Source organism: Trichechus manatus, unplaced genomic scaffold (assembly GCF_000243295.1).
Source record: "Trichechus manatus latirostris isolate Lorelei unplaced genomic scaffold, TriManLat1.0 scaffold00281, whole genome shotgun sequence".
In the NCBI taxonomy this organism is placed as follows: domain Eukaryota; kingdom Metazoa; phylum Chordata; class Mammalia; order Sirenia; family Trichechidae; genus Trichechus; species Trichechus manatus.
The window spans coordinates 737723-756660 of record NW_004444217.1 but is presented as its reverse complement, the minus strand read 5'-3'; the positions used below and the strand labels follow the sequence as shown (position 1 = coordinate 756660).

General features: G+C 37.6%; 1 protein-coding gene across 7 annotated transcripts in view; it reads right to left on the bottom strand.

Moving 5' to 3' along the window:
• The window catches only part of SPOCK3 (SPARC (osteonectin), cwcv and kazal like domains proteoglycan 3), a 529200-nt gene that overhangs the window by 153500 nt on the left and 356762 nt on the right, over positions 1 to 18938 (bottom strand). For all 7 annotated transcript variants that reach the window (XM_004390070.1, XM_004390071.1, XM_004390073.1 and 4 more), the window contains one exon: positions 4174 to 4288. In XM_004390070.1, the coding sequence (XP_004390127.1) occupies positions 4174 to 4288 (115 nt within the window). The remainder of the gene's footprint in view (positions 1 to 4173; positions 4289 to 18938) is intronic.

The window sequence follows — 18938 nt, the reverse complement described above, 5'->3', positions numbered from 1 at the left end:
ATTCAAAGGCATGAATTCTTCTTCAGTCTTCCTTATTCGTTGTCCAGCTTTTGCATGCATATGAGGTGACTGAAAATACCAAGGCTTCAGTCAGGCCCACCTTAGTCTGCAAAGTGATATCTTTACTTTTTAACATTTTAAAGAGGTCTTTTGCAGCAGATTTGCCCACTGCAATAAGTCATTTGATTTCCTGACTGCTGCTTCCATGGGCATTGATTGTGAATCCAAGTAAAATGAAATCCTTGACAACTTCAATATTTTCTCCATTTAAGTTGCTTATTGGTCCAATTGTGAGGATTTTTATTTCCTTTATGTTGAGGTATAATCCATACTGAAGGTTGTAGTCTTTGGCTTCCATCAGTAAGTGCTTCAAGACCTCTTCACTTTCAGCAAGCAAGGTTGAGTCATCTGCGTATCACAGGTTGTTAATGACTTTTCCTCCAATCCTGATGCCACAATCTTCTCCACATAGTCCAGCTTCTTGGATTATCTGCTCAGAATAAATATTGAATAAGTATGATGAAATGATGCAACCCTGATGCACACCTTTTCTGATTTTAAACCACTCAGTATCCGCTTGTTCTGTTCAAACAACTGCCTCTTGGTCTATGTATAGGTTGCACATGGGCTCAATTAACTATGCCAGAATTCCCATTCTTCACAATGATATCCATAATTTGTTATGATCCACACAGTCGAATGCCTCTGCGTAGTCAATAAAACACAAGTAAACATCTTTCTGGAATTCTCTGCTTTCAGCCATGATCCATATGACATCAGCAATGATATCCCTAATTCCACGTCCTCTTTTGAATCTAGCTTGAATTTCTGGCAGTTCCCTGTCAGTGTACTGCTGCTAACATTTTTGAATTATCTCCAGCAGTGTATTACTTGCATGTGATACTAATCATATTGTTTGATAATTTCTGCATTCTGTTGGATCATGCCCATAGAATCCTTCAAAATTGCAAGTTGAGGTTGAGTTTTTTTTTTTGTTTTCGCAGCTTGAGAAATGCTGAGCGCGTGCTTCCCTTTTGGTTTTCTATCTCCAGGTCTTTGCACATTTCATTATAATATTTTACTCTGCTTTCTTGAGCTACCTATTGAAATCTTCTGTTCAGCTCTTTTATGTGATCATTTCTACTGTTCGTTTTAGCTACTCGATGTTCAAGGGCAGGTTTCAGAGTCTCTTCTGAGATCCATTTTGGTCTTTTCTTTCTTTTTTAATGAACTTTTGCTTTCCTCTTGTGTGATGTCCTTGATGTCATGGCACAACTCATCTGGTCTTCGGTCACTAGTGTTCAATGGGTCAAATCAATTCTTGAGATAGTCTCTAAATTCAGGTGGGATATACTCAAGGTCATACTTCGGCCTTCCAGGCTTCTTCTAATTTTCTTCAGCTTCAGCTTGAACTTGCGCAGGAGCAGCTGATGATCTGTTCTGCAGTCGGCCCCTGGCCTTGTTGTGACTGATGATACTGAGCGTCTCCATAGTCTCTTTCTACAGATGTAGTCGATTTGACTCCTGTGTATTCCATCTGGCGAAGTCCACCTGTATAGTCGCCATTTATGTTGTTGAAAAAGATATTTGCAAGGAATAAGTCATTAGTCTTGCAAAATTCTATCATGTGATCTCTGGTGTGGTTTCTATCACCAAGGCCATATTTTCCAACTACTGATCCTTCTTCTTTGTTTCCCACTTTTGCATTTCAATCACCCAGTACTTATCAACGCATCTTGATTGTACGTGTGATCAACTTCAAACTGCAGAAACTGGTAAAAATCTTCTGTTTCTTAACCTTTGGCATTATTGTTTGGTGCATAAATTTGAATAATAGTCTTATTAACTGATCTTCCTTGTAGCATGTGGATAATATCCTATCACTGGAAATGCTCATGTGTGACTCTAATGAATTAAACCCAAAGCTTCTTGTGTCTAGGTATACCAATCTGCTTTTCCCTCTGTGGCTTACTTACCAGTACCCTACATCTCAGCTGAAATGCAATACTTGGCCTTCCTAGAATATCCCCATGACTTTAGGGCTCTATCTCCCTTTTCTATTCTGTCCTCTTTCCTTAAATTAACAAAAGAATAAGAAATTAGGTATATAAAACTATAATAGTGACATAAAACATGTAATGATAGAAAGTATTATTTTGAGCCTTGGAACACAACTTTTGAAATAAAAGGAAAACACCAATTAAGTTGAATCTTCTGAACCTAGTCAATCAAATGAATAACCAACTGGAACCCTCATGATATAAAGATTACTTTATATACTACTGCAGTATAAACACTCTAGTATATGTCTAGGGTAGACTCTTTTTAGTTTGGATTTATCAACTGCAAAATAAATGCTTTCTAAGGACCTTTCCATTGGTGAAAGATCTTTTGTTCTACAATTCCCTTTACAGACTTAGGATGGTTACACACATACATATGTATGTATGTATATATGTATGTATATGTATCTATATCTTAGCATTCCATGCTCACTACTACGAATCTCATATTTCCCGGTCATGTAAAAATAATATTTGGGGCCTTTAAAAATCAGCTGAAGTGTCAATATTCCTTGACAAAGTTAATTCACTTTCCACATGGTAACTCCTTTATTTTAGATTACACAGTAAAATTTTAAAAAAAGAAAAGAAGGCCAGAATCCATTACAGAGAATTAGAAGCACTGACTTACAAAAGTGTAATTTTGATGTGGTGAGTTAGAAAAGCAGAAGACTGTATAGTTCAGTTACTGACTGAAGGGGATATGCTTATCTAAAGTTATACACAATTCAGAATTTAAAAAATGTAAATTATCTGTTTTTCTTTGTTTGGAATACTTGAATGTATATACTGTGACCAATTTCTGTACACCCACTACTGAATACATTAGGGGAACAGTGGAGAATTTTATGTTTTCCTACTTTATAGAAGAAATGTGCCTTTGTTAGCTTTAATAAATTTCCAGCAGATTTAAAGACTTATTCTCCTCTCAACATAGTGAAAATATAGAAATATCGTGTCATACATTTGTCCTCAGATGTAGGAAGTCAAAGATTTAAGAAATATTTCATAATTGGTAGTTTCTGCCTCACATTTTCTAGAAGAGAGCTGATATGAAATAGAATATTGTGCACTCTGCGGTCTACCGAAGGCGCACTTCTAACGTAAATGGCAGTTGAAAGATTAGAAATGATAGTGAACTCAGTTTTACATTTCCCATGTCTCTCGGCCTTTTGCACTGTGTAGAAATGACATTCAAAATTTTCTGCACTGTTTTTCCACAGCAGCTAACAAAATCCTGTACTTTCTTTGCCCTGACAATCCATCACAGCAGGATCAATTTAAATTCTTCTTGCCTCTTTTCCTACACACAATTGAACACAAACGATCTTTATCCCCTGATGATAGGACTTTAAGAAAAGTTTCCTTCTTGACATATTAATATAAACATTGTATTGAGACTCTGAAGAACATGAAACATAATTATTGTTAATTCACAAGGGATCCTATTCTCAGATTTGCTACCTTCTATCTGAAATGCATATTGAGCTCCTTTTGCAGTTTTGTGAGAAGTTATAATAAATTGATACGACATCAAATATATCTTTTCATTCAAAAGTAAGATTAAGGGGGGGATATTTTGTCAAAGGCTGTGATATATCAGAGCTATATACTTATTATGACTACTCTTTCTCAACTGTAGTCCTTGACTCAGCGAATAAAAAGAATCACACATAGATATTGAACACCAATAGCCACCATTTAAACTATGCAAACAATTTAAGAATACTCAAATTTTATGCTATATACATATACTATATACATATCATAAAGTTTAGACAGCATTGCTTTAGATGTCTTAACTACGGAAAGCACACAGGGAAGAAGCCTCCAGCTATTACTACTGAGGTAAATGGAACTCTATAGAAAACCATTACTTGCTATAATAACTGAGACTAAATTAAAAAGAAATACAAAATCTCACTGGCAAACTACTTACCATTAAGTATTTGTAAAAAGTGAACTTTATTGTGTATTTAATGACATTTATTGCAAAACATTTAAAGAGGCTGGGAAGACTATAAAAACACATTTCAATAATAAGCTTTTATATTCCTTCTATATTATCCAAGCATACATATATACGTATAAAGAAATTCTTATCACTTACCTCTCTTAACATTTCTGCTTGTACTTGTGGACTTATCTGAGGGACATGGGCAACGTCCTTCACATTTGACAGAAATCTGTTTTCCTAAGACACATGCCTGATATTCTAGCTTGCACTGTAGAGACAGAGAGAGAGAGAGAAAAGCAATTCAAATACATTTAGTTATATCAATAGACAGTCAAGAAATACTCGAAAGAAAGATAAGTTTTTCTGCATAAAACTTGAAAATCTTTCCACTAGATAATATATTTCTGCGTATTAAGGTGCAATTTTACATACTCATGTATTACTGCTCCACCAAGGAGACAGGGTGTGGATTTGCGCCGGGTGCCATTTTGGTGAGTCAAAACCAAAAGACCCATATAGTTGATTCCAACTCATAGTGACCCCATAAGACAGAGTAGAACTGCCCCCCATACAGTTTCCAAGGGGTGGGTGGTGGATTCGAACTGCTGACCTCTTGGTTAGCAACCAAGATCTTAAAATCATTGTGCCACCAGGTCTCCATTTTGGTGACAAGTCACTAAGAAACCTAACAGTGACTTAGAGTTGCTCCTAGTTTGACAGCTCCGTTACATGGACTGAGTTCAGAAATGTGGGATCAAATGGACGGGGGGGGACAGGAGGACATGGATTTTGGCAATGTTTCTATTAAGCCCCCTCCCTGTTACTTTCTTGGTCTTTAGTAACTTGAGTATGCATGTATTTTATCTCTCTCACTGGACTTTAAGTTTTGAGTGCAGACACTGTATCTGTTTAGCTTTTACCAAATGCCTTGCACATCATTGAATGGCCTATCTTATATTATACTAGGCAAACAATTGTGAAGTATAAATTTGTGAATTCATGTATTTATGAAATACTTCTATGGTTACTTATGCTTTCCCACAAACATACCACAATATCAATACACACACACACACACAACAAACATAAAAATTTATGTATAAAATAAACAATTTGTTTATTTGTATGTAACATTTATGCATGTGTATTTATATTTCCTATACTGTGTACGGAGCCCTGGTGGCACAGTGGTTACGCATTCACCTGCTAACCAAAAGGCAGGCAGTTCAAATCCACCAGTTTCTCCCTGGAAACCTCATGGGGCAGTTCTATTCTGTTTCATAGGGTCGCTATGAGTTAGAATCGACTCGACTGCAACAGGTTTTTTTAATACTACGTATATGTATATATTACACATATTTGGTATAGGTGTGCATTTCCTCTGTGTTTTATTGATCATATGTATATGATGATCTTTGTAGTCTCTTTTATCCTACTGTGGAAGTGATTTTTAAACTGAGCTCCCCATAGGTCACAGAGTTGCACAGATACGAAGTCATAAAATGTTATTGTCATGTAAGACTGTTTCTACGAGCCTCAGAGATTATTTTACATGTTTTCCCAGAAAGCAGGAGGAGAGCATGCCTCTAACCGGTGGTTGCACAAAGGTCATTTGACCTGGATTCAAATTTTCGGAGTACCATTTCCTATGTGTGGAATTTGGGGTTAGTTTCTCTAACGTTCTCATACTCAGGTTTCCCACATGAATTAGGATAATGAAACGTCTAGAGGGTTTTAAGAAGAGAACGGCCAGCGTTCTCTCGGAGACTAACTGTCCTGGAGCAGGTTTTTCGTGAATGTTAATAAAAACTCAATTCAAGTCAAATAACCACCAATATTATGGCACACAATTTTGTTGCTGTGTGTTGTTTTGCAGATGTTACCTTTTCTAGAGGTTCAGGCTGAAGATCTTTAACTCATGTTGAAAGTAACATTTTGTAACTGGGCATTTGACATGATAAAAAAATTGTGAACATACTCCATCTTTTAAGAGGCACTGATTACCTTCCGACTTTAAAATAAATAGATCTTGCTAATTTTGAAGTCAAGTGATTTCTTTAGTGGCTACTTCCATAATTTACTCAGTGCATATTATTTTAAAATTAAATAAAGTAGACTTTCTGTCTCCAGTAGCCAAATGTTCCAGCAAATAATCAGATTACTCACAGCAGTACAACATTTCTTTTCCTTGCCAAATAATTCTTTAATGGGCAGGCAAAATTCTTAACTAGATCTGCAACAAATGACTAAAAAGCTATTACACACTTTTAAAATATTTGTAGTGGCATAGTGGGCTTTTTTGATAACCACAATATTTGATGTTTCAATAATCGAAAAAATGATTTCATCTTGTAAAATTACATTGACTTTTAAATGCGATTAAAATGTGTCATATCTAACCAAAAGAAGATATAAATAGCTAAGTACTTATGAATAGTCTGGATCTGGTCATGTGAAAATTCTGACTCCTGACATAATTTGTAACTAGTACATGAGACAATACCAAAAGTCAATATTAATTACAACTGACAATGGATTTAAAATTTCGGAAATATGTTAGGTCTCTTCAAAGACATTTTATGCCATACTCATTCACATTTTAAATATTTTACCAGTAATTTTTTATACAAAAAACATGAAAGTCCTTGTAATAGTTAAATAAATATCAAAAATATATGCACTATTAGTTTATTAAAAAGATAATCACATAGTTTCTGTTTGAAAGTTGATGATTCATCATATGCATTGTTATTGACTCAGGAAAATAATTTACAAGGAAAGAACGCAATCTGTAAATTTTAATTTAATTTTTCATCATTTTTCTGTTTACTCCTAGCTTACTTTATGGCATAATTATGACAAAAAAACATTTAAAGCTGTCTTTAAGATTTATATGATATGATGAAATTATAGTTTTACAAAATAAAAACTTTATAAATGAAACTTTTTTTTTCTTTTCAGAGTGATTCTACAGAATGCTTTTTTCCTATTTGCTTTTCTGTGAAAGAGCAACAAAATCAGATGTACAGCAAGTATACCCATGTGTATAATCATATGAATCCAGCTACCTGTAATCAGAAAACCACTTAGCTTTATTTATTGATGGATTGATTTTGGAAAAAAAAGAAAAAAGAATCTCTGTGAATCTTTGTGAAGAATTATACTCAAAGAATATTAGAACACATTAGAAATGCTACATTTAAGTATTTTTAAGCTACATCAACTGATTGCATTCCTAATTAGTAACGATCAATTTACTTAATTATGACAAAGCTGAAATATTTATAAAGGTGTAAGTGAACTAAAATATCACATAAAAGGGCATGCTCATTAGTCTTTAATTACCAGAAATGCAAATACCACAGAGAAAGACATGATTAAGACATTCCTGATTATCTAAGACCCTGAGTATTAAGAACACTTAGCTTATGAGTATTTTGAAAAAGCAAGATTACAGGATGATCTTTTCAATATTCAAGACTGACACTGGCCACGAGAGCGCATGTTTATAAACATTTGTTTAGAAATAAGGTCACGGAAGAATATACACCCTAAGAGAGACTTGGCGTCACACAGAAAGGACCCCAAGTAGCAGAATGAGTGAACAATTCAATAGGCTATTACCAAGTTTTCAAGTTTTCAGCCATGGTTCATGGCTCAGACAGAAGTTCTCAACCAGGGATAACTCTGTTCGCCCAGATGACATCTGACAATACCTGGCAACGTTTGGGGTTGTTACAAGGAGGCAGGGAAGGGGTGCTACCGGCATCTGGTGCGTCTAAACCAGAAGTGCCGCAAAACAGCTCACAGTGTTCAGAAGAGCCCCCCATAACAAGGCATTATCTGACCCAAAATGTCAATAGTGTAATGACCGGGAAACCTGATCTAGACGTAGGTCTCCTGAAAGACAGTGAACAGATAAAACTCTCAAGATCCCTTCCGTATTCCCTTAAAAATACTTTCTTGAGCGTGCAAATAAAATACCAATGGTTTAAATGAACTACCATCTACAAGTACTTTAATTACCCAGAGAAATCAGAAAATACAAATCAGACAAGACAACAAAGCACACAGTTGATAATCTCATCTATTATCAAACATTTATTGAGACATCATCATGTGTCAAACTCTATGGTAAGGAGTGTCTTGGTCATCACAGTGAGATATATACATATGTATACATATATTTATGTGTGTTACTTCAAAAACCTCTAGGTTTTGTGTGTGTGTGTGTGTGTGTGTGTGTGTGTGTGTGTGTGTGTGTGTGTGTGATTTAGGTGAAGGTTTACAGAGCAAATTAGGTTCCCATGCAATAGTTTATACAAAAATTGTTCCTTGACGTAGGTTGTACTCCCTGCAATGTGTCAGCACTCTCCCCTTTACCACCCTGGGTTCCCCATTGCCATTCATCCAGTTTCCCTGCTCCTTCCTGCCTTCTTATCTTTGCTTTTGGGCATATGTTGTCCTTTTGGTCTCATGTAGTTGACTGTAGGAAGGAGCACTTTCCTCATGTGTTATTGTTTATTTATAAGCCTGTCTATCATTTGGCTAAAAGATAATCTCTGCGAATGGCTTCAGTTCCCAATTAGAAGGGTGTCTAAGGGCCACAGCCTGGGGAGTTCCTCCAGACTCTCTCAGACCAGTGTATCTGGTGTTTTGTTTTTAATCGATTTAAAGTTTGTTCTACATTTTTTTCCCACTCTGTCCGGGACATTCTATGGTGATCCTGGTCAGAGCAGTTGGTATTGGTAGCTGGGCACCATCTAGTTCTTCTGGTCTCAGGCTGGTGGAAGCTGTGGTTGCTGTGGTCCATTAGTCCTTTGGACTAATTGTTTCCTTGAGTCTTCGGTTCTCTTCACTCTCCTTTGCTCCAGACAGAAAGAGACCAATAGTTGTATCTTAGAGTGAGATATATTTTTAAAAATAAATTTTGCAAGTGAGTCTTAGAGAGCTTATGCAACTTGATCAAGGTTGAATGTTAGAAAGATAAAACAATGGTGTCATATCCACTACAGTGCACACCAAAACAAGACAAAGCAAACAAACCTGTTGCTGTCGAATCGATTCTGACTCATAGCGACCCTATAGGACCAAGTAGAACTGCCCCACAGAGTTTCCAAGGACAGGCTGGTGGATTTGAACTCTCTGGGGCAGTTCTACCCCATCCTACAGGGTCGTTATGTGTCGGAATCGACTCCACAGCAACAGGTTTGGTTTTTGGTTTGGATGCACTACAGTAGAGACCTGGTTGCACAATGGTTAAAAGCTCAGCTGCTAACCTAAGGTGGCTGTGAACACTATTTTGTAATACCTGGCTCGTAACCTAAGTAATTTGACAGTTCAAACACATCCAGCGGCTCCATGGATGAAATGCATGGTGAACTGCTTCCATAAAGATTACAGCCAAGAAAACCCTATGAAGCCGTTCTACTCCATGACACATTGGGTCTCCATGTGCTGGAGGCTGACTTGATGGCAGCAAATAACAATCAGGCTGCATACCAAGTACATAATTAGTGATGGGTAAAATATAATAGCAAGGTTCCATTTCATATTGTACCAATACAAATTTTATTCAAGTAAGAAAACAATTTGAGAAATATGGACTATAACAAATCATCATTTTTAGTCTGTTTTAATCCATCTAGGACTGACCAACAAATTACATATCTTTAATATCTTGGGCAACTAAGATCTTATACATAATTTGAGTTCTACAGAGAGTCTTATATTCAGCTATGTTGTTCTTAGTTGTCATCAAGTCGATGCTAAATCATGCCAGCTCGTGTGTGGACTAGAACTGCTCCGTAGGGTTTTCAAGGCTGTGACCTCTCTGAAGCAGGTTGCCAGGCCTGTCTTTGGAGGTGCCTCTGGATAGGTTTGAACCACTAACCTTTCAGCTGGTAGTTGAGTGCTTAACCGTTTCAGCCATCCAGGAACTCAGTTACAGATAATCCTTTTCAAACAAACCCCGTCCACTTGAGTTCCTCTGATCCCTGCTCTGGTGTTTCCCATGTAAAGATGAACAGAAAAGGGAAAAGACTTGTTGAGTCAGTGTGGAATCCATTCATCCAATTATTGGGATTTACCCTCTATATACACCTATCATAATCCCACATATACACAAAAGCAGGAATTAAACATAGCAATAGCAACATTTTAAAAAGCATATGCACTGGAAACCCCAGTGGTGCAGTGGTTAAGAGCTATGGCTGCTATAACAAAGAGGCCCACAGTTTGAATCCACCAGCCGCTCCTTGGAAACTCTATGGCGCAGTTCTGCTCTGTCCTACAGGGTCGCTATGAGTCGGAATCGATTTGACAGCAACAGCTTTGTTTGTTCTATTCTGTTTTGGTGTGCACTATAGTGGATATGACACCATTGTTTTATCGTTTTAACACTCAACCTTTTGTCAAACAATAACATCTTTCTTAATTCTGGTAAACTTTTCATTTCCTCATCAGAAACTTTATTTGGGAAAAGTCTTTTTTCACTATAAAGTGCTTTACACCACAGCACCCTCACCACAGGAGGAGAGACATGTGACATAACACAGGTCAGAACAGTTTCCCAGCCTTCTCAAAACAGAGGGAAGGGGGGCTGGACCTTTGCCGAAGACAGTGTTATAGATGTGCCCGCAGAGACTACTAAGCAAAATTAAAACGAGAAAGACACTGAGTGCTGAGAATATCAAACTTTTTAATGCACACAGTCCCCAGGGCTCACTGACATGCTAGTTGTCTACATATACACCTTACACACGGTATGCAAGCTGGCATCCGAAAACTGGTATTTTAAAGGACGAGGTGAGCTAAACTCTATCCTACAGAGTCGCTATGAGTCAGAATCAACTTGATGGCAACGGGTTTGGCTTCTGGCTTAGCTGAATTAAAAGGAGCCCTGGTGGAGCAATGGGGAAGCACTCAGCTGCTATCTGAAAGGTCGGCGGTAAGAACCCACCAACCACTCCCCTGGGAAAAAGACCTGAGAAACCGCACCCAAGAAGATTACAGACCAGGCAGTTCTATTCTGCCACCCAGGGTCACTATGAGTCAGAATCAACTCAAAGGCACATGATAACAACAGTTAAATTAAAGTTAGCTGAGGTGAGATAGGAGTCTCTCGGTGATGCAAACCTTTCACCGTTTGAGTATTAACCAAAAGTTTAGTGGTTTGAACCCGCCCGGAGATGCTATGGAAGAAAGGACTGGTGATGTGCTTCTGAAAGGTCAAAGCCTCGAAAACCCTAGGGAAAGCAATTCTGCTTTGCTCCCATTGGGTCGCCGTGAGCTGGAATCCACGTGACAGCAGCTGGTTTTGGCTGCGAAGGTGAGATGAGGCGAGGCCAGTAAGGATATCTGCAACCCAGGCTAATGAGCTAACAATCCTTGTCACATAACCACGAGCTGATTAAAATTGTTCCAACTGGCAACGACCTTACTTGACCAAAGATAACTGAGGAACAAATGAGGCAGCAAAGGAACACCTAATCTCTGCCTTAGCAAGCAAATTCTCCTTGATGTAGTATGGCCTCTCCCCAGTCTATCTCCAAACAGGAACTGTTATCATAAATATTTTATTTTTCCTCCACAGTTAAAACATCTCAAAATACTCAACAGAAACGGTCATTTGGCACTGATTTTGCAGTATGTTGTGGACGAGCATCAGAATGTGCCAGAGAGAAATCATCTTGATAAAGGGATTATGGACTCAGAGCTGTATGCAATAGTAGTTTTTAGATAGTGTCTCTTGGACGAGTAGGTAGAGAGCTGGGACTGATGAATCGCATTCTGCCTTAAACTCTATGGTAATTGAATCCAAAGTAATCCTAGAATGCCAAGCTCGAGTATTCCCTAGCATCAGCTGAAATTGTTAGCCAATGCATATAAAAAATCCTGCTGTCTTTCACACGACTGAGTAATTTAGATGAGTTATAAGATGAGCTGTAGTCAAATGTCTCTGATCTTGTGATTTATGTGCATAATGTGGCATTTGTGTCTGTTTCTCCCTCATTCGTTGGGTCATTTTTGTAAACAGATATCCTAGACTTGAATATTTGATAATAAGTCTTAAAAAATAAAGTTAGAATAACAGATGTTGGAGGGGCTGCGGGGAGATTGGAACTCTTATGCACTGCTGGTGGGAATGCAAAATGATACAACCATTTTGGAAAATGATATGGCGCTTCCTCAGAAATAGAAATAGACACACCATTCGATCCAGCAATCCCACTCCTAGGAATATATCCTAGAGAAATAAGAGTCGTCACTCGAATAGACATACGCACACCTATGTTCATGGTAGCATTGTTCACAATAGCAAAACGATGGAAACAACCTAGATGCCCATCAACAGAAGAATGGATAAACAAACTATGGTACATACACACAATGGAGTACTATGCTACAAGAAAGAACAACAATGAATCTGTGAAGCATCTCATAACATGGATGAAACTGGAGGACATTGTGCTGGGTGAAATAAGTCAATCACAAAAGGACAAATATTGTATGAGACTTCTATTGTAAAAACCCATGGAAAAGTTCACACACAAAATGTAACAATCTTTGTTGGTCACCAGGGATGGGAGGGGTGGGGGAGAAATACTAAATAGGCAATAGATATGTGGTATCTTGGGTGAAGGGTGAGACAGTACACAGTACAGGGGAAACTAGCACAACTTGTACAAGGAAAGGTCATGACGGCCCCGTGGACACATCCAGGCTCCCTGAGGGACTGGGCTGCTGGGCGGAGGGCTGTGGGGACCGTGGTCTCGAGGAGCATCTAGCTCAATGAGCATAACACAGCTTGTGAAGGCGGTGCTCTGCATTCTACTTTGGTGAGTGAGTGGTGTCTGGGGTCTTGGAGGCCTGTGAGTGGCCATCTGGGATGCTCCACTGGTCTCATCCCTTAGGGAGCAGGGGGGAGTAGGGAGAGCAGGATACAGGGAGAGGATTGGTCCGAAGGACTTGTTGTCCGCGGCTGCAGGGGACTCCACCAGACTGGGTCTGGTGCAGCTGGATGGTGCCCGGCTGCCACCATTGACTGCTGTGACCGGGATCACGACAGGGGGTTCTGGGCAGGGCTGGAGAATGATGTAGAACATAATTCTGGCTCACAAAGTAAGGCCAGATTTGCTGGCCTGGGGAAGACCAGAGAAGCCCTGGTAGTGTGGCCCCGGACGCCCTTTTGCTCAGTGGTGAAGTTGTCCCTGAGGTTTACCGTTCAGCCTGGGAGTGGACAGCCCTGTAAAACCAAATGAGACTAACAAGGTACAGCAGTCCAGTGACAGGGGCCAGAAGGCAGGGGGGATAGGGAAGCTGGTGATAGCGAACCCAAGGTTGGGTAAGGATATTGTTGATTTGTTGTGAGATTGTTAACCATTGTCATAGGGCAACATTTGTAGTAACAGTTAAATGAGAGGCTATTTTGTTCTGTAGGCCTTCATCTTAAGTGAGAGTGGCAGCACAACTGGAAGAGCGTGGCTGATGTCACTGAACTGTGCATGTAGAGGTTTTTGAGGTGGTGTGTCTTTGGCTATGTGTATATTCACCAGAAAAAAAGGGTTGAGAGGTTAGAGGGTTGACGTGTTGTGGGGTTGTTGACCGGTGTCATGGAAGAGTGTGTGTACTGCTGTTTCATGGGAGGCTATTTGTTTTGTGGGCCTTCACCTGAAGTACAATTAAAAAAATGAAATAAAAATAAATAAATAAATAAAGCTTCTAATTTTGTGCTACCAATAAACCTGACAGAGCCATAAAAAAAAAAAAATACATAAAGTTAGAAAAGAAAGTATGCTTATTTTATGATCACTTCATTCCTACTTTTTAAATTTATTTTTGTCATTAGAACTAAAATTTTTGTTGAAATGATTCCAGGCCAATGTTTCTTTCAATAAAAAGTAATTACTTCAATAAAAATAAAATCTATAAAATCATATTGCTTAATTATATATACGCATATATATTTATTAAATGAATTAACTTACTTTAAATTTACATTTTAATGCTTTACTTTATATATACAGTGGGTTTTGACAAATGAAAACTCAGAGAATTTTCCAGAAAATTACAGAAGTAGTTAAAAATAATAAGAAACTGGATTAGAAAACAAGGTCATAACGCCAAGTACGTCTAAAAACGAAGATGACATCTGAGCATAAATTATTTTTATAGGTGTAAAAGGGAGTGGATTTAAAAAAAAAAGAACGGGAGTAAGCAACAAAGGATACATTTTAAAAGAACACGCAAGGGGATGGAAGATTTAGGACAGAAGGTTAAATTTAGCTAACAAGAGAAAGTCTCTGAAGACCTCAAAATAGTAGATGATTTCAACAATCATACAAACATGACGATACTTAAACATGGTATCTTGTGCTTATATTTCATATTTGTGGAGCTTATAGACCTAAATTTTTTAATTAACTGTTTCAAATGTGAGTAAATTCCTCATTTATTATGCTCAAGAAATAACAAAAGTAAGTACTATTCTTATAGCTAAGTATTATGGATTGAATTGTGTCCCTCATAAAGTTACGAAACACTAACTTCTGTACCTATAAATATGACCATTTTGGGACACAGAGATTTTTCTTTTGTTATGTTAATGAGGTCACACTAGAGTATGGTGGATCCTAAACTTCATCACTTCTGAATAGTGTTTTCTAAAAAGAACGGAGTAGACACAGAAACACACCTAGAAAGAAGACAGACACCGTGTGAGGACCCTTGAACAAGCAAGCCAACATCCAGGACTGCAGACAGACACCAGGCACTAGAACCGAGGCTCACGGAAGGAACACAGCCAAAACCCTTGTCTGGACTTTCCATTGCCAAAACTGTGAGAAAATGAATTTCTGTTCTTTAAAGCCACTCGTGTGGTATTTTTTGTTATGGTGGCACTAGATAACTAAGACACTATTATACGTGCTTAATGGTCAATGGCTCTCCGTTTTTCGTACTGGGAGCAATGATGTATTTTGGGATGTGCTAAAAGAGAAAGATGAGAATAACTGATGTGATCAGCTTTATACAGTTACAAACACATAAAAATTAGTGTTCCACCATGTCAGATTTCCTCTTGAGTAAACCCAAGGAGAAGTCACTATTTCCTGAGAGAGAGAGTGCCCCTGTTGACTCACATTGGGAATTCATGTATATCTAGGATGACAGTCTATACTACCTATTTGGAAGGAGAATCTGGCAACGTTGGCTGTGGTAAAGAAGAGGAAGCTGTTAACCGGAGTGGTAAAAACATATTATTAAGAATGAATTTATATAGGAGAGGTAAGTAATATAAATGATAATTGACTAGAGTGAACCAGAGAGAGCAGAAGCAAACTCGTTAACGTTTCAAAGGTTAATACTCACTAAACTTTGTAATTAATCAACTATCATTCTAGGATACACATGTATATAGCCATTTATCTACAAACATTTCTTTATTGATATTTGTATGTATAATTAAACAGACACACATAAGGCCACCATGAGTGTATCCTGATATTTCCAATTCCAATCTAACACATTAGGATACTTTCCAGCCTCCCTCTTTCAATGCTTATAAGTAATTTCTTCGACAATGAGAAAAATGGCTCTCATTTTTCTCCATATATTTGCTTAAATGCTCAATCTCTTTTCTTACTCAACAGAACCAGTTTCATAATTATGCAGGCTACTTCCTCAGCACAGAAATACTAGGAACACTAAAATCATGAAGTATTTGGAAGAAAACACAGGGGCAAAACTATGGGACCTATTTTTTTTTTAATGATAGATTATCAAATACAACTACAAATAAAAGAGCAGAAGAAAAAAATAAATAGCTGCAACTTCATAAAAATGAAATAACTTAATGCTCATCAAAAGACTTTATGAAGAGTAAAAAAAAAAAAAAAAACCTACAGCCTGGGAAAAAATATTTGGGAATGACATATCTGATAAGGGTGTAATCTCTAAAATATATAGAAAACTTCAACAACTTAACAAAAAGATAAACAACCCAGTTAAAAGATGGGCAAAGAACATGAACAGACACTTTGCCAAAGAGGACATTTCAGCAGCCAACAAACACATGAACACATGTCCATGATCATTAGCCATTAGAGAGACGTCAATCAAAGCTACAATGAGATATCATCTCACTCCTGCTAAAAATGGTACTGTTCAAAAAACCAGAAAACAACAAATGCTGGCGAGAATATGGGGAGACTGGAACCCTAATCCACTGCCAGTGGGGTTGTAAAATGGTACAACGACTATGGAAAAGAGTAAGATGCTTCTTCAAAAAACTAGAACTACCTTATGATCTCTCGATCCCACTTCTAGGTATATACCCTAGAGATCTAACAAAAAACACAAACAGACATAAACACATCTATGTTCACTGCAGCACTACTCACAATAGTAAAAAGATGGAAACGCCTAATTCTACCATCAACAGATGAATGGATAAACACAATGTGGTACATACATACAAGGGAATATTACACAGCCACAGAGAATAATGAGTTCTCAAAACATATTAAAATGTGGCTGAATCTGGAGGTCATTATGCTGAGTGAAATAAGTCTATCACAAAAGGACAAATGTGGCATTATCTTTCTTTTATAAGAAAACAAGGATAGGCATACAAACAGAGACCAACATTCGTTAGTGGTTACCAGGGATGGATGGGGGCATGGAGAGAGGAAATCACTTTCTAGATAATAGACACTTGGTTTATATATACATTTTTTTTGTGGGGGGGAGAGGTGACGGGAAAGATAGCACCGAATGTGGGTAAAGAGCACACTACTTGACCAAGGTAAATGATATCAGTAAGAAATACGCAAGAGAAAAGGACATTTTGGATGAGGATATGCCACACATAACGTTTCAACAACACCAACAACCAAAACGTGTGTGTGGTTACGTATGTATGTATATATTCATATATATGGGCATGTTTATATGTGTGTACACATATGTCTGCATATAGATGTATTTATATGTGCGTGAATGTACATCCATATATACAATAAACCACATAACCAAAAATAAAAAAAAAAAATCCAAACTAACTGCTATCCAGTCGATTCCAACTCATAGTGACCTCATAGGGTTTCCAAGGCTGTAAATCTCTACGGAAGTAGACTGCCACCTCTTTCTCACTCGGAGCTGTTGGTGGTATCGAACCACCGATGTTACAGTTAGCAGTTGATTGCTTTAACCACTGTGCCACTAGGGCTCAATAAACCACATTTAAAAAAAAAGACACATTGCCATTGAGTGGATTCTGACTCATAGTGACCCTACAGGATAGAGCAGAACTGCCCCATAGGGTTTCCAAGGAGCAGCTGGTGGATTTGATCTGCCGACATTTTGGTTGGCAGTTGAGCGCTTAACCACTGTGCAACCAGGGCTCCAATAAACCACATAAAAACCAAAACCGAACCCATTGCCATCGAGTCGATTCCAACTCACAGCGACCCTACCAAACCAAAAGCCAAACCCACTGCCCATATATTCACTGAGAAGTTATGACTGCTGCGTTATACTGTGGTTAATCTACATTGTATACAGTTATAAACTTTTGTACGTGTAAGTAGTTATTACATATGGCAGACTCTTTTTTTATACATAGAAAAATAGGTTCTCACTGTATTAAGGTTAAAATCACATACCTATTAATATTATCATTATTAATAGACATTATTAACATAATAGATATCATTTTACTATTATTTTTATGTCAACCATATTCTATTAATAGCCATATGATTATCAGTTCTCCTACTTGCTAACTCTGTGACCTTATGAAATCATTTAATGTCTTCATGCTTCAGCTGTTGTTGTTATTTGCTATAGAGTGAGTGATGCTTCATATTCCTTCTTTAAAATGGGGATAACAGTCTACGTCTCAAAGGGTTGTTATACGTAGTAAATGAATTCATATGTAGAATATGTAATATATGTGTGTACATTGCTACATAACTCAATGCATTAATACATTAACTTAGAACACTGAATACCACATAGTAGGCGTTCACTGAGTGCTAGCTTTTTTAGTTTTTACTTTATTGGCATGAGTTGTGTGACGCTGGGAAAGGAGACACCGCATTTCCGAAGGTGCTTTGGATACGCTGATTTTGAACCACCTAGAAGCTTTCTGAGTATCTACGGGAATACCTTCTAACAACAGAGTAAGACTGGCGCAGGTGATGTTATCTTTACACACGGATATCCCATTTAATTTGCTGCAATTTACGTTTTTAAAGAGTTGGGATATATATGCCTTCTTTAAGTGTCTCCTGTTGGCCCCCATGGTTCCTTCTTCTTGGTAAAGGGCTGAATAATTGATGTTACAAAGGACATTATTAAGGTCAAATCCACATGTGCTAAATGCATCCATCAGCAGCTTGCTGGCAGCTTCATTACACAGTACAGGACAATGGTTCACTGCGAGCTCTAAGCTGGGTTCAAATTCCAGCATTGTTATTTTCAGCTTTAGGGCCCCTATGTGTCTCGTTTTATAAAATTTATAAGCTGGGGATAATTATAGAGTCTCTCTCATAGGGTTGTTTTAAGGACTAAATTAGTACTTAGAACAGTAGCTGACATTACTGCTCAATTATTTTAGCATCTAATACAGATACTAAAACCACTGCTAACGTATAGATATACTAATACTATTACTAAACTTCTCTAAAGAACACGTAGGTTCCAGCGTGTTCGATTTATTTTAAAGTCTTTTGTGAAACTGGCCTAAATGCAAACTTAGAGATGCCAACTATATGAAATATTCATAAAAGACAAAATCCTTTTTTTCGTTTTAATTTTTATTTTTTTATTGTACTTCAGGTGAAGGCTTACAGAACAAATAGTTTCTCATGAAACAGTAGTACACATGTTGTTTTATGACATTGGTTAACAACCCC